Source organism: Ylistrum balloti, unplaced genomic scaffold (genome assembly GCF_031769215.1).
Source record: "Ylistrum balloti isolate Yb309-2 unplaced genomic scaffold, AGI_CSIRO_Ybal_v1 Utg369810, whole genome shotgun sequence".
Taxonomy (NCBI): domain Eukaryota; kingdom Metazoa; phylum Mollusca; class Bivalvia; order Pectinida; family Pectinidae; genus Ylistrum; species Ylistrum balloti.
This window is the reverse complement of record NW_026781983.1, coordinates 486366-511866: the sequence shown is the minus strand read 5'-3', so window position 1 is coordinate 511866 and position 25501 is coordinate 486366. Positions and strand designations below refer to the sequence as shown.

Here is a 25501-nt window from a genome sequence, read left to right as displayed (position 1 = left end):
ATTTTTTCTGTTACCATGAAAACAGATATTCCTCATCACAAATTTCAGTTTTTCTTGACCAGTGCTATGAAACAGTTCAAGATATTTTTTCTCAAAACTTTTACATTTATTAAACTATTAGTATTTTTGCTATGCTTAAATTCTCCATTTAAATATTTTTTCTGTTACCATAAAAACATTTAGGCAAAATCACATAGTTCAAAGTTTTCAGACAAGTTCCCTTAAACCGTTCTAGGTAATTACCCGAAACTCAAAACATTGTACAGGCATCAAGCTAGTACTCTAGTAGAAGGTTCCCATTTCAATACTCTCCTGAGTGACCGAAGACGTTTTCCTTTTTTAACTATCCGGGAGGTCCTCTGGATTTCCGAATTGTATACCTGTCACTTCATTCACTAGTTTACCTACCTGATCTTCGAAACGACCAACCTTAGCAACTGACCTTACATGTGCCGCCTCAGTCATGAATGCCTTCAAACAAGTTTGTCATTAGCAATTAAATAATACACTCTTGACTTCGGATGCCATGTGCTTTGACTCGAGTATCAATATCTGGATGGTCAATGCGGTTTTTATCATTGCATATCGGGTAAATCCCTTTCACCAAACCTCTGCTCCATTTTCTAGCAAAGTAATTTAAAGTGAGTCTTGACAGAAGGCAAGAGAGCTACAGAATTTTAATACCTTGTCACGGTGACATTCGATAAAGCTATCAGTTCTCTCTTGATTTTCCCAAATGTGTCAATCACCTGGAGAAAGTAATGGAGCCTGTTCCGACTTGCCATCATATGTTGGCATTGTAACAAGGTAATAGCCATCGCGTCAAGTTGAGGAGAGCTGTTTCTGCCACGGCCCGCAGATCGTGACCGAATTCAGTTCCTCTCGCAACGTGTCCACCACTACTTAGCGAATCGTTTTTAATTACGCCTGCACCACCAACGAGATATCGATCGTCGGACCCTGTTTTACATTAGATCCGGTTCGGCACCATTTTGTCCACCCGTAAGTTGACATCTGCTTTACGTTACCAACTATGCCCCAGAATCACTTACTCGCAGGAGTTCTCGATGCGCAATGAGCATATCTTTCTCCATCTACTGATTACATGACTGTATCATCCATTTCCTTACTATGATCCCGCATAGACAGTGAAAAAATTTTTCCCATGGACTAGAGTGTAGCAGACCACTTGTATGGTCTATTTTCTATATGAAATATATTAAAAGTGTTCTCAGTAGGTGGCGTTCCATTTTAGGTAGCATTGCATTTTGGGTAGTGTCACGTTATAGGTATCGAGAGAATATTTGACATTGTTCTGCTTAAATATTTGTCAAGTGTTAAAGGTGATTTCACCTCAGGGTATCATCAATACTTTTAGATCGCCAGCAAACAAAACATCACGGAGCAAATCTACACGGTATATATTTTTTGCCAAATGTTTTCAAAAATAGGGTTTGTGGCATATTTGAAAAAAAAACACATTCACAAGTCAAAAATAAATGCATTTCATTCCTTTATCATCAACCTATGATTTAAATATCAGTGTACAAAAACAACTCTTTTAGAGAAAATTTCCTGATTTCCATTCCTTCCAGTTACAGCATTTTATGTACAATCTTCTTCCCCTTAGGTGGAACTCTTCTATACTGTGAAACCACAAACAAATATCTACTTCCTGTTTAAAAGAGACGACACGTTTGGAAGCTTGATTCGTTAAAATCTTATTTAATTTCTTGTATGGCATAAATTAACAATGGAGAAAGCTTCGATTTTAGAGAGACTGCGTCAATTCGACGCATACCCCAAGACGCTTGAAGACTTCCGAGTGAAAACATTTGGCGGAGCTACAAGTAAGATGGTCGTTTGGTGGTTATAAGATACTGAAAATGAAATAGTGGACCATCTAGATCAAGGCTTGATGGTTATATGGAATAGCAAACATATCCTACGGTTTATTGTAACACGTTCTTTTACTTGTAAATTATAATACACATTCTTATCTTTCGTTATACTTTACAATTTGTTATTAAATTTGTATGAATGTTGACGGTTATTTTTCTTGATTTTCCAACTGCGGTTTTGCATTAGTACTAATATTGATACATGGCCTTCTCAAATATAACAAAATAAAAATAGAATTTACAGGCTGGGATAGAAGAAGCTGCATTGTGCATTTCTGTCAATTTGCAGATGAAAATTGCAATCATAAACAAAGTACTTAGTTTTTACACAAGTCGATAAAGCATACTAAATTTTAATCTTGCAGTTGATAACGATGCCATCTTTACTGGAAATACAGTAGTATGTCAGAGTCATTCACTGTGAATATGTCATTTTGTGTGGTGAGTTAGTAAAAGCGTTTTATCAGGGTTTTGCATAAGAGCCAATTTGATCGGCTACTTTGATCATTTGGCCGCCTACACCAATCCAGTTCTGTAATAATGTTCCGTACAGGACTACACGTACACGGCAGGCCAGCCTCCTTCTTTCACTACACAGCCTACTGCTAACAAAATTATGGAAAACCCTGTTTATGTTTAACAGTACCTGCAGATTAAACACTTCTGATGAAGTTCAGAGGAGAAAAATCCTCTGTTATGAGATCGTGTTGAGATTCCAGTCGGTGCTTTTAAGTTCAAGAATGTAACCAGAGTACATTACATGTAGCTAGTTAGTAACACACATGTATAAGCTGAATCATTGTATCAAAAGATATAATCTGAACTGGTTTTTGAAAACAAAATATGTACAATGTATATGTCTTTGAAACGACCTCAACAAATTTATAGGTAGACATTGGACCTAGTTTTATAGAAATATGGCTTGCAGATGAACTAACTAGACTTTGCTGATCATGAATGCACATGGCTTGAGAGACAGATTATTCATCAAATTATTTATTAAATCACTTGAATGCTTTTCAAAGGAAAGTTTGTTGTTAAATTCACTTTTGTTCTGTTTTAAGTCATATATGCAAACATAAATTTTCAGAAGACCCGTCTGTAGAATCCTGGTGATATTCTTATATATTATGAGTGATTTGTTTTGTTTGTTTTTTCAGTTACAATTCTTAGTGGACTGCTGATGTTTGTCCTGTTCCTGTCAGAGTTCAACTATTATCTGACAAAGGACATTCAACCAGAATTATTTGTTGACACCACTAGAGGCCAGAAACTCAACATCAATATCAATGCAACTTTTGCAAAAATACCATGTGCATGTAAGTTTTGTTCTGGAAAGTTTCTTATCGGTAGCATTTTGTTAAGATGTCTGACAAACATTACAAATGGCAGGATTGCCCTCAACAGCATTTCATTCAGATGTTACTTTTTTACTGTTTGATAGATGTTCACTGAAATTACTGAAGTAATGTATTAACAAGGCAGAGCATGTGTCACATATAAGTTTACTTTTACTTACTCCCTGCTATAGAGAGATTGTCATTTGTTGTTGTGTGAATAGAAACTTTAATTTGGTCTATGTACAGAGCAAAGCTATATAACAAAGGGAAGCAATCCAATGCACAGATAATAGTACTAAAAAAATAGTACATACATAATTGTACATGATATTTTAATAAATTTGTAAGTTACATATATATCAAGTTCACTTGTGATGATGTTAACTATGTGTATAGATATAAATAAACTGCTTTTGATGTAAGCAAATATATATATTACATAATACTTACATTTATCTTATTCTTGTATGACAAAAATGTATGATATAATTCTAAATTTATTTATAGAGGAAGTTATTGCATGTTTTACAAACTCTCAAAAAACAATGAGAAAATGACACTGTCATTAAGTGTTCAGATTAGGGTAAGATTATTTGTTTTCATAAAATCTATAAAGTAATTACTTTTTCTGTTGAAGTTTCTCATCAATATAGAATAAATTCTTCTGTAGAGTTTACCAATAAGCTCTTGGATTTAGCTCCCAAGATAATTGATAATTATTTGCTGAGTATCTAAATAACAATAGTCTTGATAAGTACTGTAGGATATATTTTATAAATATAGTGTGAGTGAAAAATTGTTCCTGCTAAAGATCTGGAGGTAGGCACAAAGTTCAGAACACAAAAAAGCATAATCTGAAATAACTTATCAGACCTGGTAATGAAAATTTATTCCGGTTATTAAGGACAGTCAAATGCTGTAATTTTGGTCTCTATTTGCAGTTGTACTTAAGATGAAATTTCTGTTGGATATATTAATATTTACAAAAATTTGATTTTACAGATCTCAGTATAGATGCCATGGATGTGTCTGGGGAACAGCAACTAGATGTAGACCATCATCTTTTCAAACAACGTCTCGATGAATTTGGCAATATTAAAGATGACCAGCCAGAAAAAGAAAGTAGGAGTTGATTTTGTCAATTAAACTAAAATTCATAGTCTTACAAATAAGAATACAAATAAGCTGAGACATGAAAATCTTTTTATCAATATCTCGCCATCTGTGTGTCATTAACAAAGCACTTCTTAAACATAAATTACAGTCATTTCTTTTATCAGCAAGTTATTGTAATGTACATGGTAGTATTGTTTTTATCTGTCCAAGTAAAGTCAAACCTCATTATCTGGACCTTGATGGGACCATGAGAAATCTTTGAGATAACCAAGTATTCAATTTAAGTGAATTCTCATGTTTTTTGTAAAGTTAGACTTGAATTAAAAAAGGTTTTCAAGTTAGAGGAGTTTTTAGATAACAATGTTTGTCTGTATATGACATAAAACCAATGAAGATTTTAAAATTCTGTATTGAAAGAAAACCCCAGATTGTAATCTGCATTTCAGATCCATTTTAACTGTGGTTGCTGTATAAGATATGTTCTTAGCACATGAACTCTTAAAATGGTCTTGTTGATATTCCTTGCAACTCAAAGCAATATTGGGGCTCTGTTTTGCAGTTTAGGAGGGCAGAGTAAAATCATGAAAATAGATACAAGAAAATTGAGAACTGATTAAGAAGTCTGTAGTTCATCTCAAGACTTCATTTAGCTGTATGGCTTACAGTGAATTGATTGAAAACATTACTTTTAGTTTCAAACTTTTTGTATTGAGGAAAGTATCAGTAAAATTGTAAATTTCATAAAAATTCAGTTTGAGCACATTTGAAATTTCTCTATAAGCTTTTTGTAATTTGATTTGAATTTTCCACAATCGCAGATTTATAAAAACTATATTTACATTTGTACAGAAATATCAGTATGAAAGCTAGTCTGAAAAAATGTGGTTGATACATAATTAGTTGAAAAATATATTTTATATTAAATTATTTCATTTTTTTTCCAGCTTTAGGAGATTCTTCTAAAGATGTAGTGGAGGTAAGTCAATGTAGACCAAAATGCATACCAACAACATTATTAATATGAATATGTATATCAGTATTATGTATTGTATAATTGACAGATTTAATTATTCAATTTCTAATGATTCTTGAAAGTACATGTAGATGTCTCAAACTGACATGAATGTTGCAATACAGAGGAAGTATAAGGAGATTATTTAATTATTTTTTGGTATTTTAAAAGACATATCCCTGAATTTTCAGACTGAATCAGATATTTCCATCCACCACTGAAACATTGAACATAAAATGAAAGTGTTTTAAAACTTTCCAAGTCCAAGGGTCCATGTATATGAAATTTTAGTAAAAGATAATTTGACAGTCAGAAATAGGAAATTTGGCCTTCATCTTCTGGTAATACAACTACACTTCAGTATATTATCTGTATTAAGCACTTACAAAATTAACAAACTTTCAAGGGCAATAACTCTGAAAAAGTGAGAGTGACTGTAACTACAAAAGGCTTTAATCTGCATTTCTCACAATACAGATAAAACAATTTTTTTGCTTTAATATCTCATACCAGTTCAGCAGCAAATTTTTGAAGGGACATAATTCTAAAACAATAAGTTAACCAGAACCAAATAAAAAATTGAAGTAAACAAGATTCTAAAAAAAAAATTGTTCATTAAATGAATGATTTTTTTTCTCAAATATGCACACATATCTGTTAAAGTGTGTCATCAATTAGTCTGTCCAAATTGATAACCAGCAAACCAACAAATACAAATGTAAATACATTTATTTACAATCTAAGAAAAAAAAGCAAAACACAACATATAACAACAACATAACATCTCAATCTCTCATACTCTGAAGATACCGACATCCCAATTTTAAAATTTTCATATTATACCCTAGATTTTCCAAATGTATTTAACTAATAAATCAAATGTGGGATTCCTTTCACAAAAGAGTCTGTATGCATTATGCGATCACTTCCTGTCCAGCAAACATGTCAGTGTCATTCCAGTAAACTGTCAGGGTGACTCAAGGTCACAATTCCTGATGGAGGCAACAATGTCTTCGGGGTCACATAAAGAGATTATATCAACTCCCAGGTAACTTCATTAAAAACCTTATTTGGACATGCAGACATTATTCATAGAAACATGGCACTCAGCCTGAAGAACACACAGTCTGACACACATACATCCCTATGGACACACAGTCTTGGACAAAATACAGCTGTGAAGCACACAGCTTAGAAATTTAATATAACAGGCACACAGCCATTAGCATCCAGCTAATATGATGTCATACTGACAGACACCTTAGCCCATAGTGACCTGACAAGTTACTCTACTCACCAGAGTCAGGACCTAATGATGGCCGCCTAGCGGTCAAAACATGTTGACAAATTAGTCCATAAATAAAACTACAACAAGTGTTACTGGATGTTGAGAATTCTTTATTTTCGTTTTATGTTGATCACATTGTAAGGAACTCTACAGACAACCTCTGGTATCCATTCAGGAACCTAGCCGCAGTCTGAGGCATAGTGTGTTGGTTTTTCAATACTGTTTTCTCTTTTTTCTACTCACCAGAGTAAGGTAATAATGAACATTGTAACAAGGAGTTACCTGACAGCATCAACAAAAAGTATTGCTGGGTATTACTGATGTCACCCTTTTATATTTCATTGTGTTCTGAGAAATCTAGAAAGAGGAATATAAAGTTTTGATATTGAAATAATATTGTATTCCAACTGTATTTAGATTAATGAGTGTTTATGAAATATTTTCATTTACAATGCTATCACAAAATACCTTTTTCTCAGCTGTTTATTGTTTTGTCGTTGTTACAGATGGTTACTCAGTCACTTGATCCAAGTCGATGTGAGTCGTGCTATGGAGCAGAAACAGATGAAAGAAAGTATGTTGGATGCATTGACATTAACACCAAGCTAAACTTGTCTGTAAGACATGAATGTTTGGCATATAAGTAGCATTATTTGATGAATTTGATGGAGGTGTCAAATGTAACTTCTGACATAACATCCTAAGATGCAGAACTTGAAGTTCTGATACAAAAGGATAAATATGAACAGACCTGTCAAGAGTTTTTAAAGATATGACATAGTGATGCAGACAAAATTAATGGAAACAAGTTATTCATTAAGTTCAAAAAGAAGGTATCAGCAAAAGTTAAAAAGTTGTATTTCATTTTTCCCATGAAAATGTGTTAGAAACTTGAAATCATTACTGAAGTCAACTCTTGATGGCATGTAGGGCACTGACCATTTTCCCACAATTTTGAATTAGTTAAGACCTTTTTGTAAGGTCCCAAAGCCTAGAACCAAAGCTGTACTTTCAAGTATACTGTTGGGTGGTTATGAATTGGCCTGCCTTTAGCTTTTCCTTGAAAACACTACCCTTGCTGAACATCTGGCAGATTTCAACCACATTTAGTCAGAAACATAAGTGGCCTTTTGAAATCATTTCTTAAATTCAGAAGGTTGATTCAACCCATAGGGAGCTGGGGTTGGGACCCCGCAATGAGAAGTGAGACAATATTTTGCATCAAAATACTACTTTTCTTGAATGTTTGAATGGATTTCATTTAATTTTTGCCAGAAATATCATTAGGGGTGGGGAATTCATTCTTAATATCAGAAAAAAATTATTTGACCATTTAGTGACTTTGGTGTGGGAGTGCCAAGCAAGGAAGATCAGCAATAACGTTCTTTAAAAGGCTACATATTCTTAATTCTTCAGTGGATTTCACCCATACATCATTAGGGATGGGGAATTATTTAGTAAATTCAAAAAGTTGATTTGACTCCTACAGACAGGGCTTCTGAAGGAGAAGTTAAACAATGTTTTGCTTTAAAATTCTATTCTGCCCTAATGTTTGAATGGATTTCATCCAAATTTGGTGTGGAACATCATTAGGGAGTGGTGATGATGTCAGATTTGCTTGAAGTGATCCTGAAATTGTCCTGGCAAAATCTTTTTTTTGATTTGGTCCAATAGCAGACTTAACGTTTTGCTTTGTTCTGTTCATCCGTCCCTCCCTCGATTTTCAGATGACGGTCAAGGGCCATGGCCTTCTTTAACACACAATGTTTGGACAAATTTTAAGATTAGTGTTCTATCATTGTTGAAACTAGGACCACAGCCTAGCATTAAGATGTAGTGCTGGACCTATTCACATATAAGCTCAAGTTGTTATGATTTTTAACAAATTTAGGGTTACATTTGGGATTGAGATAAAATAAGTATTATTCCTTCATGATGCCTGTATTTGTTAGGTGCTGCAATAACTGTGAGGATGTGAGAGAGGCTTACAGGAAAAAAGGCTGGGCATTCAATAATGCTGAAGGAATTGCTCAGTGTAAACGTGAGGGCTGGTCAGACAAGATGAAGTCCCAGAAAAATGAAGGATGTCAGGTAGGGAAAGTCAGAGTATCATGATGGTAGCATATATAAACATATTCAGAATGGGAGATATGGAAAGTCATAGAGGCCATATGATGATAGCATATATAAACATATTCAGAATGGGAGATATGGAAAGTCATAGAGGCCATATGATGATAGCATATATAAACATATTCAGAATGGGAGATATGGAAAGAGATTATGTAAAATCAACAAACACAGATACTTTTAAACACTGGACAAGAAAATCAAGCTACAAAGCTACTTATTTCATAAGAAACATATCATAATTTTAATGTGTCTGTCCCTAACATTTGATAAATATATTCTTAAACAATTGTCTTTAAAAAAACCTATGTAGTTTTTACCAGTCATCTGCTAGATAGATGTATGTGTCAAAAGACAGTTTCCTTATCATGTATTACATTAAAGAAGTGAGTGAATAGCAAAATAATTAATTTTTTTTAAATGTGAGAAAGAGTTTAATTTTCTTGGTGACATAATGTAACTTTAATATTTTAGGTGTATGGGTATCTAGAGGTCAATAAAGTAGCTGGTAATTTCCATTTTGCTCCAGGAAAAAGTTTTCAGCAACATCATGCTCATGGTAAGTTATTTTTGTGGGTATCTACTATCTGCAAGATACCAATCACTGTGTTGGTTTGGTGCAAATCTACTTACTGCAAGATTATGAATTTTCATGAGGGATTTATTTTCATTGATTTTGCAGATACTTTTAATCCACAAGTTCACATGTTGATGAAATGATACAGAAGTATAAGTGTATTTATTGAGCTGTATATTTATGATGTAAATACACAAGAAATGTCAAAATAGTGTTCAATTATAACATGGATGTGATAACTATATATTATAAGTCCTTTTTCCTTGGTGATACCTCAAAACACCCTGTCAACCTTGATAGGTAGAACTGAAACCATTGTTTCCATCTCCTTTCTGTCACATTACCTCCAGTACTTCCAAGATGACTGTAGTTTTAATGTCTCCATATTTTTGACACCATGTTGGAGTATTAAAAACAAAACACATCCATTTCTGAACAATTATATTGGAAAAATAACCAGACCTGCTTGCAGGTCAATAAAAAATACAAGTACCTATGACATGCAGAATGCACTTCAACTGATATATGCGAACTACATATACAACAGTTAATACTTTATTTATGTTGTCCGTATTATTTTTCAGTTCACGACCCTATTCATCTCTGTCTTATTTATTTATCTTGTCCGTACATTTTTCAGTTCACGACCTTATTTATCTCTGTCTTATTCGTCTGTACATTTTTCAGTTCACGACCTTATTCATCTCTGTCTTATTTATTTATCTTGTTCGTACATTTTTCAGTTCACGACCTTATTTATCTCTGTCTTATTTGTCCGTACATTTTTCAGTTCACGACCTTATTTATCTCTGTCTTATTTATTTATCTTGTCTGTACATTTTAAGTTCATGACCTTATTCATCTCGGTCTTATTTGTCTGTACTTTTTTCAGTTCACGACCTTATTTATCTCTGTCTTATTTATTTATCTTGTCCGTACTTTTTTCAGTTCACGACCTTATTTATCTGTCTTATTTGTCCATACTTTTTTCAGTTCACGACCTTTTTTATCCGTCTTATTTGTCTGTACATTTTTCAGTTCACGACCTTATTTATCTCTGTCTTATTCGTCTGTACATTTTTCAATTCACGACCTTATTTATCTCTGTCTTATTTGTCCGTATATGTTTCAGTTCACGACCTTATTTATCTCTGTCTTATTTATTTATCTTGTCTGTACATTTTAAGTTCATGACCTTATTCATCTGTCTTATTTGTCTGTACTTTTTTCAGTTCACGACCTTATTTATCTCTGTCTTATTTATTTATCTTGTCCGTACTTTTTTCAGTTCACGACCTTATTTATCTGTCTCATTTGTCCATACTTTTTTCAGTTCACAACCTTTTTTATCCGTCTTATTTGTCTGTACATTTTTCAGTTCACGACCTTATTCATCTCTGTCTTATTTGTCTGTACATTTTTCAGTTCACGACCTTATTTATCTGTCTTATTTGTCCGTACATTTTTCAGTTCACGACCTTATTTATCTCTGTCTTAATTGTCCGTACATTTTTCAGTTCACGACCTTATTTATCTCGGTCTTATTTTTCTGTACTTTTTTCAGTTCACGACCTTATTTATCTCTGTCTTATTTATCTTGTCCGTACTTTTTTCAGTTCACGACCTTATTTATCTCTGTCTTATTTATTTATCTTGTCCGTACATTTTTCAGTTCACGACCTTATTTATCTCTGTCTTAATTGTCCGTACATTTTTCAGTTCACGACCTTATTTATCTCGGTCTTATTTGTCTGTACTTTTTTCAGTTCACGACCTTATTTATCTCTGTCTTATTTATTTATCTTGTCCGTACTTTTTTCAGTTCACGACCTTATTTATCTGTCTTATTTGTCCGTACATTTTTCAGTTCACGACCTTATTTATCTCTGTCTTATTTGTCCGTACATTTTTCAGTTCACAACCTTATTTATCTCTGCCTTATTTGTCCGTACATTTTTCAATTCACGACCTTATTCTTCTGTCTTATTTATTTATGTTGTCTGTACATTTTAAGTTCACGACCTTATTTATCTCAGTCTTATTTGTCTGTACATTTTTCAGTTCACGACCTTCAAGCATTCGGTGGACAGAAAGTAAGTACATTACCAGCTTGTGGCAGACTTCAGTCAAACCAACAAATGCATTGATATACCTAGTGAAAATATCAAATTTGTGAAATTTGAGCCTTAATGAAATAAGAACCTAAAGTAAACTTTTGAGGAAGCTACCATTATATGAAAACATTTTTTTATCAAGTAAACATTTTGAGCCAAATAATACAATACCTTTGTCATAAAATAGTGTAACACACTTGTAATAATACTGATGTGATGTCATCAATAAACGCTGTCATGCCTTCGTCTTTCATACTATCTAAGTCAGGATTTTCAAGCTTTACTAAATTTGAGATTTTTATATGCCTGTCAAAAGACATATTATGTTATCATATGAGCTGCCTGCATGTGGGTGGGTGGACACACAAAGTGTGAGCTTGATAAATGAGTAATTTTCAACAGGTCAACTTCAAACTTCATTGAGGTTCATGAAGTAATTTTCACAGTGATTTTGGGATCGTTATGCTTGGAGTTATGGCCTTTTATTTACTTAGTTTCCATTTGATATCGAAAGTAGTTTCCAACAAATCAACTTCTACCTTCACAGGAAACTTAATTACTATGATAGCTCAGACTAGTTAAATCCATATAATTTTTTGGACTGTAATTCATGGAGTTATGGCCTCTTGTTCAATTACCGAAGGTACCTGCCCAATTTCGCAAGTAGATTTCAACAGATCAACTTCACACTTTATAGGTAAGTTCACTACCAGATTAACTTGTACACGTTTGATGGCTGCAATTTTCAGACTAAAATTTACAGCCCTTTATTCAATCACACAGTGTACTTTGATATCCTTAGTAGCTTTTAACGGATCAAATTTAATCTTCATGGGAAATGTTCGCTCAGTATTGTTTTCAACGGATCAGCAACAAACATCAGAGGGCGGTTCATTCATTATCATGATAACTCGCGACAAGTTTGATGGCAGCAATTTTTGGACGGAAAATTATGAAAAAATGGTTCTTAAAAACAAAGTTCTCTGAAACTTGTGGGAGTTGGTAGGTTGTATAACCATCAAGAGAAATTGTTTTCCTCTAAGGCATTAAGATTTTACAACTTTGGGAAGAGCTATTAACTGTATTTTTTCAACATCAGTTTGTAACCAATTTCTTTTAAACTTAGTGGTCTGAAAACCACAACTAGAAATTCTGTTCTCCAGGGCAGCATTTTGATTCAGTAATATTTGAAAAAATCATTTCTCTTTTCAGCATGATCATCTTGTCCACTAGATTTTTTCAATTAAAATGTAATGGTAACACTCTTTTCCCTCTTTATTACCATTTTCATACATTACTTTGGCATGGGATGGGTGTATGTTGTTCCGCCCTACAGATCTCTCGGGTAGCCTGTTTTCTTTTAAATAAATTAGGAGTAAGGTGATGAAAAGAATATCACTCTCACGTCTGTGTCATATTGATCTTAGTAAAATGTAGTTTATTGGTTTGGCTTTGTTGTATCTAATTTTAAATTTGATAAAGGAGTTGTTTTAGGTCATTTATCTATTGCCTGTATGTCATCCATTTTGTAGAGCGATTAAAGAATAGGGACAGACTTATATATGAATATTTACCTGTGGGTCTTCTCCAGTTATAAGGTATTCATTTTGTCAGAGATTCTTTTATAAAACAAGACACTTTTTCATTTCAGTTCAACATCACACATTCAATCCAACACCTTTCATTTGGTAAAGATTATCCAGGTATCATCAACCCACTCGATAACACCAACCAAGTAGCAGAGCAAGGTTAGTAGATATATAGACACCATTAGTCACACTTTTCTCTTGATTTAGACAATCTAGGTATAATCAACCCACTGGTAAACACCAGCCAGGTCAGAGGGCTTCACAAACTTTGTACACTCTTCACCCACAGGATGTTTGGGTACCATAGCACTGGATACACTGTATGATTAAAATACATATATTCACACATTTACTTTGGTTAAGGTCATACCCAGTATCTTTAACCCACTGGACAACACCGACCAGCTGGCCGAGCAAGGTTTGTATAATTAAATATCTATAGTCACTGGACAACACCAACCAGCTGGTCAAGCAAGGTTTGTATAATTAAATCTCTGTAGTCGCAGGACAACACCAACCAGCTGGCCGAGCAAGGTTTGTATAATTAAATATCTATAGTCACTGGACAACACCAACCAGCTGGTCGAGCAAGGTTTGTATAATTAAATATCTATAGTCACTGAACAACACCAACCAGCTGGTCGAGCAAGGTTTGTATAATTAAATATCTATAGTCACTGGACAACACCAACCAGCTGGTCGAGCAAGGTTTGTATAATTAAATATCTATAGTCACTGAACAACACCAACCAGCTGGTCGAGCAAGGTTTGTATAATTAAATATCTATAGTCACTGGACAACACCAACCAGCTGGTCGAGCAAGGTTTGTATAATTAAATATCTATAGTCACTGAACAACACCAACCAGCTGGTCGAGCAAGGTTTGTTTAATTAAATAACACCAACCAGCTGGTCAAGCAAGGTTTGTATAATCAAAGTTTCAGTAAATGTCTATCAGTTTTGGCATTTATCAGTGTATTGGCTATATATTAGGACATTATGAGTTTTGTTTAGAAGATCAATGAATGCACATGCACTTATTTATATAAATGTAGGAAATTTGAATAAATTCAGAGTTAAGAATTTAAAGAAAATATTGAATCTGAGCAAGTTCACTGGATTACTACTACCCGTACATTGAATTTGCTGTTAATCTACATGTACATGATTGATATACATAGAATGTCATGAATATAAATACTAAACAATATCTATGATATGAGTGTTGAAGGAAGGGGAGGTGGACTTATCAAAGAACCTATGGGTGGGTTATTTATAGCTTTTCTCAAGTAAATTAGACAGCTATTCAATACTTAGACACTTAAAACAAACCATATCTACTGCTTTGATTTTTTTATTCACAAATGTTGCTCCCACTTGCTGTCAGTGGAATATAATTTGTAACACAAAATACTTCTATGTATATGTAATTACATACACGTACATGGGAACTCATGTTAAACAAGAGTCCGATGATTCTGAAACCCGTTATATAATTAGTCTAAGAAACTGAAAATATAATGAAAGGCAACTGTAACCAAATGTGTGAGATTAGGAGGTTTTAATTGAACTGTAGGACAAATAATGATAAAGAAGACTTAGTCAAAGAAGGATCATAAATTTTTCCACGTCTTGTGAAAATCAATACCTTGCAGTACAGGAAGTTTAAATTGAATTGTAGGACTAACAATGATTAAGAAGAATTAAACAAAGTAACGCCATGATATTTTTCACATCTTGTGAAAATCCATACCTTGTGGTACAGAATGAAACAAATGTTTTCCAATTTCAGTGCCAATATTGATACTGAAACTTATCTAAATAATACCACTAAATATACATTGACATTCAATGCTTCATTTGTATCAGTGTGCTCTCAGGTGATCCAAATGTAACACATTTCTGCACTCCAGAGATCAGCATTTAATTTTGTTGATACTGCCACTTCAGTTCTCAGCAAGGTGACAGCCCTTGTGATGCCATGATCCTGGTGTGAACATATATTTAATATATTTGTTGTACATTGGATTTAAAGTCCTGGGGATTCATCTCGACTTCTCTTGTAGTAGAGTTCAATTATACAATGAATCACAAAATTTCATTAAATGCCCTAATAGTTGATTGGCTAGCAGCGTATTGCCGTGCCAACAGTCATAAATGTTCCAAACGTCCCACCCCCTTGTAGCATTGTCTTTCCGACTGTTTGAACCAGCTCTCGTCCTCTTAAGCCATATCTGTAACATAAAACATATAAGGTTAAAAATGTCTTGGATCACAAACTAAGCCATGAAAGCCAAGTTCTAGTTTCTGATAATTGATAAAAAAAACATCCTTTTTCCTCTCAAATCTTGCAGTGTCCATATGAGTATCAAAGTAAATCTTTATAAATCGTATGCCTGTCCTTATGTAGGTAGAAGGTATCGGTAACTGACCTCTTAATCTCATGAATCTCTCCACCATTTCTTATGAAATTTAGGAGGACAGTACCAGTAGGTAGTTGGAGAATAACGATTTTTTTTTTTATCTTCATAATATACCAGGTAGATATGTCCCCTTTTATTGATATGTACTTGTCAATATGTATATATGTATGTGTGGAATAAACTAGGTTCATGAAGATATTAACTCAATTATCATACAAGTGAGACATTCTTTATTTCCTCTTATTACAAGAGATGAAAGTCAGACTATACATATGTGTGTGTGTGTGTGTGTGTGTGTGTGTGTGTGTGTGTGTGTGTGTGTGTGTGGAGGTGTGTGTGTGTGTGTGTGTGTGTGTGTGTGTGTTTTACAATTTCAGTTTACACAAAGGTATCATTCATGAATAAAAAAGACAATGTGCCCATACCACTCGTCATTCGTTTTAGGTTTACTACCCCTGCCATTAAACATCAAAGTCTCACATTTAAACTCCTCCCATTGCAAATTTGATTGATCGCATAATAAAAAATCACACCATTCTTTGTTATTGTGTCGTCTGCAGAGCTGGCGGATACTTTGTCTGTCCAAATGAAATTTGGTAGACAGCTTCTTGTTGGAAGGGTACAGATTAAGTTCGATTTCCAGCTGTCTGTGACTCTTCTTGGCAGAGTTATGCCCCTTTTGAACTTAGGAAATTCTCTGGGAATATTGTTTTCCGGACGTTTTTGGTTTATCCTTTGAGTTATTGAAATGAATTTTGGTATATGGCTTCTTGTTGGAAGGGTACAGATTAAATTTGATTTCCGGCTGTCTGTGACTCTTCTTGGCAGAGTTATGCCCCTTTTGAACTTAGGAAATTCTCTGGGAATATTGTTTTCTGGACTTTCTTTGAGTTATATAAATGAAATTTGGTATTACAACTTTATGGTTGAACGTTGCACATCCAGTTCAAGTTCTGGGTGACTGACACTTTATGCAGGCGACACATACAGTTCCAAGGAACTCTTGTTTAGTACCTAAAAAACATATGGGAGGGACCCTATATTGCATTTACCACACCATCTTTATATCAGGAGATCCGAGCTTGTTTTTCTTGAATTAGAGCTTACTATAAATATAATTTTGACACAGTTATCATCCAAAGTCTTAACCCTCCATCATTGCTAAATTTACCATCCACAGCATAAACTTGCATTAATTGCTAAACTTTAACATCCATAAAGATATATTTCTGTGCTGTACCATCCATAGTTTCAAGTTATTTAATAGTATTACTTTAATTTCTTGATACGTTTGTTGGTAATCTGACACAATTTCTTACCTTAAAGCTGAGAATCCCCCAAATATGATTCCTGATGCCATTCCAACACTGAAGCCCATCAGAAAACCAATCTTCATTTTGTCAAAACAAGATGGACCACTTTGGCCATACCCTATGTTTCCAACCGGCATTTCTAAACAAATATAAACAATAATTATTTATATCATTTTTATATGATATATATCTTTTTCTTGTGACGCTTAATTTTTACATTTTACCTAAAATAGTCCATTTTCACGTCAAGGTACACCTACAACTTTTTCAAAATGTGTGACATGGTCTCCTATAGAGGTGAAACGATTCACCGCGGTTCACTGAAAACCTCGGTTTTTTGTTGTTGTTCAGTGTTTTCGGTACGATTGTGTCATTTCAGTTTCGGTTCAGTTTTTAGTATGACTCCAAAATCCGGTGTATAGTGTTACCGCTGGCGCTTGCAAATGGCGACATGGATACACATGTCGGGCGGATCTAGTGTGGCTAGTGAGCGCGTTTTTAGTACGGCAGGTGATGTAGTGACAGCCCAAAGGGCTTGCCTATCTAGTGATCAGGTGGATATGTTGATATTCATGAAAAAGAATATCAAAATTGCTGATGATTTGGTACTTTAATCAGAATCTTGAATTGGAATTTAGGCAGTAGGCAGTAGACATTGGTACATAAAATTTTATTCAGTTTACTTATCTGACAGGTGTCAGTTTGGCAGCAGAAATTAGGCTGTGATTATCTAGTGGTTGTGAATGTGTGAAAAACTCATGTTGACTCAATCTTGTTCATTGTTATAATCTGCAGTATGAAGGTTGTGATCACTAATAATATCCATTCCAGAGCAGGCTATTACTGATTGAGCTATAGTGGTTTAATTTTCTAGTCATGATTTATGAATATTAGTTCTTAAATACTCTTAAATACTTAAATATCCTAGTCCCAAATGACATTTTGCAACTGTTGACACTTATTTAAGTGATATTATAAGATGACTATATTAAAAATAAAAAAACATGTTTGTTACTGCTTAGTATTCAGAGTTGATTGATAATAAAACAAATTCAATTCATCTATTGCTTGCTTTTTTGTATCTAATGATTCAGAAGTAAAATGAAAGATGAAAAAAATGTACCATTATATACCATACCTATGTTAGACAAATCTTTCAAGGTGTTCACATGTCATAATAACTAAACCGAAAAAACCAAAACCGAACTGAAAGGATTGTGTATCGTTGCAGCCCTGGTCTCCTACAGTAAATGATCATCAAATGATTCATGAAGAGTTGCAAGTCACAGTCAAAAAGATAAAAGTTGACAAGTCATAAAGTTGATGCCTTTTTAATTGGAAGAGTAATTAAAATCCTTTGCTCCTAATGGGATTTGAAGTACCATAGTGTCCCTGTCTGCTAATGCTTTACTAAACAGCTAAAAGGAAACTACTACTAACCAAGGCCAGTAAGGTGATTTCTACTATTTAGAATATTAACTGACAATGGCCATTGAAACAAGATGTCACTGTCCTTAATATCCTCTGCTCAAAGTACTACAATTTGCAGTTTTCTGACATCGCACATATTTCAATATCCGGTAGTGATTTGGAAGTACAATACTATAGTTACATGAACTCGGACAAGTTTCAAAGATATGCGTAAGACTGAGCCATTCTTCTTAAACCAATTTTGAAATAAGATACAGCATGGACGACATGTAATTTTACAACATGCATTATATAGAACAAGCATTTGTGTACGGCCGAGGAGATCCGTCAAAATAGGAGACCACACTAAAAATATTTCAAGCTTTTGAGTTCAGATACTTTCTTAATACAATGTTATATTCACGAATGATTTTCATTATCTTAAAATGAAATGACAAATACAGCTGCACCAACATGGTTGATTTCGTCAGCATTATATAAAGATATTTACTGTGTAAAATTCACGACCTTGCCGTGAAGCATGGTTGAACTTGATGGCCATCCCCATCGCAACGTGATATCAGAATGAATGCACAGCTGGATTTCCTAGTTCATACTTGAGTGTTTATTTAATTAAACAACAGGGAGTATCATGCCAATGTTATATGCTATTGTTTAGTATCAGTCCATTTCATATTACCTGCACAACTGAAAATAAGTCCACCACTGGCAGCAAGTCAAGACCGGAAGTAACTTTTCACTACCGATTACTTCCGGTTGATAATTGCCACGTAAGAACCGTGAATGAATGAATCAATTGAAGACACAGAAATGTCACCGTATTATTGTATATGCCAAAAACGACCACAATGTTGCACGATGAAAGAATTTCCAATAAAGGTACAGGATATGGTGTTCCATCATTATATCAAATTTATTTGTGCATTTTGTGGCATGGCTAAGTGGTCTAGGGGTATGATTCGCGCTTCGGGTGCGCGAGGTCCCGGGTTCGAATCCCGGCTTAGCCCAATTTTTGTCATTTTATTTTTTATTGTTATTTAATATTTGTTTATTTGATTTTTATTTCTGTTTTTCAGAACAAATGATGTATCAATACTTTGTAAAAGTAGTTCCAACTACTTATGTTAAAGCCACTGGCAAGGTAAGAAAATATCTTAACTGATATTGCACTGATGAATATACAATGTATGTGTTTCAACAAAGATATCAGAATACAACAGGCCAGAATCTTGCATTTTGTGTTAAAGTCAGTACAGTTTAATGGATATTCATAATGTGATATCGGCAGACACTAAAATTTCAACTTTTTATATGTGTATCTCAGCAGCGCATCACAGTTTATTTTAGAATTATAAAATGTAGTCAAAAACTTTCACATCTTGAATAAAACTTGCTTTTATTAAATATTTCGCCTTTTTTTAGACACTATATACCAACCAGTATTCTGTGACAAAACATTCCAAAGTGGTGGGAGCTAGCACAGGCGAATCGGGTCTTCCCGGTGTATTTGTGATGTACGAATTATCTCCAATGATGGTAAAATATACAGAAAAACATCGGTAAGTAAAATATACAAGTACACATGTATAGGACTGTTCATGGTAGAGGAAGTTCTTGTGTTGTCCAGAATTAAACTGGTCCATTATGGTCAGTACTTGGATGAATGATTACAATATTTACTCCAGTTCCCCTTCTCCCATCAGTCCAGTGCATTATAAACATAGGTACCGGTAAATACTAAACTTTTTTATACAACAATTGTGAAACACATTATCACTTTATTTGAATGACTTTTGTTGGCCCAAGATGAAGCATATGAGAGGTCATACAATGGGATGAAACCAGAGTACCAAGAGGAAACTAACACGGTTGGGTAGACTTGTAGGTATACACTATACCTCTCCATCTCAGTTCTGGGACTCAAACCGCAGATGACAAGGTTGAAAAAAAAAGTGTTACCACTGTGCCACACAACCATCCATATAGCGTTAAGTTATAAAGTATGTCCTTACTTGTATGGAGAACATACAGGTTCACAAATTTCTCAAAGAGAGTGATAGCAATGGAAGAGTATTACAGGTAAAAAAATAAATCACAATTTGGCTTGAATACTGTACTTGTTTGACTTGAACAATTGTCAAATGGGCGAGACCACAAACCATCCTTGTGAAAACCAATGAGAAAAGCCATGGTTTCTTCAGCTCTTTATTGTTCAGAGTATTTTTATATGTGTTTTCATCAACTTTTTATTGCCTGACCAGGAAATAGTGAGGCATCATAGTGTTGCATTTGTCGGTCATTTTGTCGTAATTGTTTTCTCCTCTTTATGGATACAAATATAGAATTGACAATATTGACATGTAACACTGTAATAATTCTTTTATTTGGTTATGGTCAGGTTGATTTTTGTGGAGTTATGGCCATTAAATCTTAAAAAATCTAATACAAAATTTTCACAAAAACAAAAGACCAATATTAGAGGCTACCGTATCTTCTGTTAGAATTTTTTTTTCAAATCTTTTTAACTAATGAACATACCTCTTCAACAAATCCAGTAACTAAAAAGTTCACCATGATTGCCAGTGGGAGCATTCATACCACTAAACACACGTCTAGTTTTCTCATTGTGTTTATATATCTGAAGAGCATATATACAACAGGACTTAACTTAGAGGTCCTGAATCTGTTCTCAACCAGTGGTTCTCTCGCTGCAACAGGCACCTTATAAAATTGCCACAATAACATCAGATAATACATCGATCAACCAGCTGCCTCTAACCAAGATGTCACAGGAATAGGAGCACAGCAGCAGATCCCTAAAGGGTCACTGAAATATTATCAGTTACTCCTAAGAAACCATCAGATGTTTATGAAAGATTTGAATTATCTGTCTGTGATGAGGATCAGAATCCATAACCAAGAGGGGACTTATATCACAAGCTACCTCAATAAGGGGGCTGAGGGGTAGGAAAAATACAGATCATTGAGTTCCTTCCAAATGTTCACCTTCGTAGGAGTCTGTTGTTTGTTTGTCTCTAGTAATTACCAGCCTTTGAGTAAGAACAGAAAGTATCTAGGGATTACCATGGTACTTAGAAGTATAAGGCCCATTAGCTGTTAAGATAAAGAAAGCTTTTGACTCAGAACTCTGGTTTTGTGTGGATGTAACTTTTGACTGGATAAACATATGTTAAATGTGATGCATTTTTTTGTTTTCAGCAATATTGACTTAGTGTTTTCACTCTATGCAGAATCCAACATATAATGTTTTCATTTCCTCTGGCTTCAGGCAACAGTTTGTTTACTAGGGTTGTCCATCAGCCCAAAGGAACTCTTTAGCTTTCATACTCTTCCTTGTATATATAAACAATAGCAGTGTATTCTTCTTCACTTAAAGAGCCAGATCAATGCCTCGACCGATATTATTTTATATTAAAAAAAATTCATGATTTTCTATTTTTCTCAGGTAGCAAAAGTTCTGACTAACCCTGTAATACCACAATTTTAAAGTAAAACACTACCAATCTAGCATAAAAGATATTTTTTAAAAAGAATTTGAAATGACTCAGTACTAATTCATAATTATGCGGGAAGTCCTGCCCTCTGACACATGCGCAAAGAACTGTAAATAAATCTGCCGTCTTCCAACATGGCAGAAAGCGTGCGAGGGAAGCGGGGAAGAAATGTGTTTTGACGGACTCTGAGGCGAAAAGAAGGAAGATAGCTGTTCATACTCTGTGTTGCTCTCTGTTTGGCTTTCTTGTGTAGTATCACTCTAAAATCATATTCACAAATACTCTTATCATGGAATATTCTCTTTAGATCCATTTCGCGATGTTCTATATGTTCATTATTGTATCATAGCCCCCATTTGAGGGCCTCTTTGCAATTAATTGTAGTTTTTCTCGTAATCTGCACGTTTTTGTGTCATATCTAAGCATTGAAAGATGTGATCAATACATACGTTAGATGATTTCCATGCAGGATATGTAGAGTATTGATATCATTTATCAGTAAAATGTCTAAAAGCGATGTCTCATGGACGTACTACTCACCTCTTCCTGAATGTATCACATGACTTTTCCTCATTAATATTCATATCCTGGTGTTGATAAATGAGACTAATTCCGATATCTCCGGTACCCTTTCAATTTCAAGTTCGAAACTTAATGCAAGTCTTTATTTATATCTTATTATTAGTATCCAATATTTCCAGTCAATAAGATATGAAACAATATCTATTATGAAGTGGGTCTGGCTCTTTAACATATCCCTTTGTCAAACTTTTCTTTCTTCATGTACTGAATATGATGTTTATGCTGTTTCAGATCATTCATGCACTTTTTGACCGGAGTTTGTGCCATTGTTGGAGGCGTGTTTACTGGTAGGTTTATTTAGAACGTCTCTTTGACATCACTTAAACAGAGATAAAGGATGTATTTATAATCTATTATGTGAGAAATGAAAAACCATATTTATGTACTAACAAACCCATCCACATTCATACCAAATAACAAGAAGAGGAGCATTTGTGTTTCTTAGGAAGCTAAGAAATGGACTGTTTTGTGTTACCAGAATATTGTATTCTTCGACAAGGCACTGTAACTTAATTGTTATCTCTCTCTCTCAAGAAAAGTAGAAGCTAATATGGAGTATATCTTCCTTTTTGCTTGTTCAGTAATTCTCTTATTTCATTTGTGCATTTATTTGCTCTGCCTATTGGAAGGAAGAGAAATGAAGGAAAAAAGATTTGATAAATAAAGTATTAATAAATAAAAACAAACAACAGTGGTCGCTAAGGTTACACAAGGATATATTGTCAGATATGTGAACAGATGCTGTAGTATTCACCTGTAATAAACAATCTCTCTTTTTGAACCATGGGCTTTGTGTTAGACACTTAGTGTTTTTGCAGGATAGATATCATATTCTTTGAATAATTGCTTGAGATATGAGGTATTAAGGTTACAAGGTACTATTTATGTGTAATGTTTTACATTTTCCAAGTGACATTTCAAAATATTTCTTTTCCTTTTTATTTCAGTTGCTGGTCTTATTGATTCAATGGTGTACCACTCAGCAAGAGCTATTCAGAAAAAAATTGATTTGGGAAAAGCCACATGATAGTGAAGTTATTGTGATTTGTTTTTGTAAATGTTGAGGGGGAAATGTGGTGTGAAAAAATGAGTGTAAAGTAAAATTGATAGGAATTGTTCACAACTCAGTAAAGTAAATTGTTCTCAACTGAATAAACTATTCATGATTAATTTTCACAACTTAGTAAAGTATTCATGATAAAGTATGTATTATTGAAAGAATCCTCTTAATTGTAAGACTATCTTATATATGAAAATACCCTTTTTTGTTTGAATTGGAGAAAATATCTTTCCACACAATGCTTAATAATCTGAGAAAAGAAATCTGTTTGTCAAATGCAGTAACAACCCAATGGAGTAACGAGAAGGTTTTATTTTTTGTCAGCTGGCTTTTATACAATGATAGAATTTTTATGATATTCACAAGATGGTACTTAAGATCCACATGACAGGTAGTTTTGACTTCATACAACTTATGATGTATGTTTTGTAGGATTCATATAAACATTCTGTTGTCTTGTTATGTAAAACCAACTTCATATAATAACCTTCAATGCGACAATTTGCATTTTTTATTATTTTGGATGTTATTTGTATAATGAACATTGTATGAATTTTGTATATTGTAAGTATGATGCAGCATGTTTTGTGTATTTGAAGAGGAAGGCTGTAGTTTATTCAAAACGTGAACATGGGTTTGAATGACTTGTTTGTTTTTATATTAATATAATAGAAAGTATGTATAGATATACTGTGAATGTTGCCTGTGAATTTTGTATTTGCAGTAATATCAGATAGGAGTTTATATAGAGTTTTTACCGTAGCTATAAATTTTATGGGTAAGATTAGATAATATTGGACAATGTAACCTAATCAATTGTCCTATATGAAATAATCAGTTAATTTGTTTTGAGTCGTAAAAGGCAATTTTGTTTAAATGTTGAAATGTTTACTTTTTAGTCTGAAAAATTATTTATATTTCTTTGACAATTTGTCATCAACATACACTTAAAGTGTATTGAATATGGTTTCCATTACTGTTAAGTTATTCACTATAACTCATTTTATGGTTTTGTGCTTAATCATATCCCTGACTGATACAAGACATGTGATAGTCATTCCTTTTCTAAAAATATTATATGTTTCACATGCAGTGAAAACTGAGGGTGTAAAGCAAACATTTTACAGAAAAACATTGAGCAAATTTATCACCTAGGTGCATTCAGAGACCTGTGGTATTGCTTTGTAAAAGAAATTTGAAATCTTTCATAGCAAACAAAAGTATTGGTCTTGAGAGTCTCGGCACTTGACTTGGGTTTCACAGTGTAACATATATGTTTATGTACTTTAAGTAAATAATTTCATTAAAATTTCATTAAAATTGAAGAGACTGATGGAATAGAAAAACAAGGTATGACATAATAATTGAGCGCTGATTTTCTAATACATGATTACATGAGTGTTGCCGTTCACCTCAAAAACCTTTAAAAAACAAAATAAACTTTCGATAGGTTACTATAGAGGCTTTAAAGCACTTTTTTTTATTGCATATACTTGCTTTGTGGGTAGGTGCATTTTGATTCTTCATCACAATTTTGAAATCCATATTTATTGAAGAAGCTTAGAGCCTCAGACTTAAACACATCAGATTTTATTACAAGAAGAAACAGATTTTCACAATTTTTGCTTAAACTTTAATATTTGTATTATGTTATTACAAGGTCCTGGTATAATTTTCAATATGTATTATTTTATCAAACCTAAATCATTGTAAACACTTGACATCTTTACTTTGGCAATGATTTTCAGAGACACAAATTTTCAATGCTTTCATGCTGTTTAATACAAATTATTATTTATATAATTTTCAGCTGAATTTGTTTTAATGTATTATTTTCTTGTCAGAATTTTAAAATGATTATTTGAAGTTTGTTGGTTGAAAAGGACACACCATTTATTTGTTGCTCAATGATATAATGCATCTTAAGTTTAATTTGAAAATAAATGATTGAAACACATATTCAAAACAAATTCTTGACTTTTATTACTGCTGAGCATTCAACTGAAATATATTGTTCTGGGATACCTATAATCATTAACTTGTAAGATGATTAAATAATATCTTTATTGTCACTGAATGTTATGTTGTTTGTTATTTTTAATTGATAAA

General features: G+C 33.5%; 1 protein-coding gene and 1 non-coding gene across 2 annotated transcripts; both read left to right on the top strand.

Moving 5' to 3' along the window:
- Positions 1-1694: 1694 nt before the first annotated feature.
- Positions 1695-25161, top strand: LOC132544808 (endoplasmic reticulum-Golgi intermediate compartment protein 3-like). Its single transcript, XM_060208454.1, has 13 exons — positions 1695-1850; positions 3062-3220; positions 4244-4363; positions 5302-5333; positions 7164-7231; positions 8610-8748; positions 9262-9346; positions 11426-11457; positions 13130-13226; positions 19312-19376; positions 19658-19794; positions 22564-22619; positions 23280-25161. The coding sequence occupies exons 1-13, from the start codon at positions 1754-1756 to the stop codon at positions 23357-23359; spliced, it is 1167 nt and encodes a 388-aa protein (XP_060064437.1). The 5' UTR covers positions 1695-1753; the 3' UTR covers positions 23360-25161.
- On the top strand, positions 19171-19242 carry Trnap-cgg (transfer RNA proline (anticodon CGG)). Its single transcript has one exon. It is a non-coding gene; the product is annotated as a tRNA-Pro (tRNA).
- Positions 25162-25501: the final 340 nt, after the last annotated feature.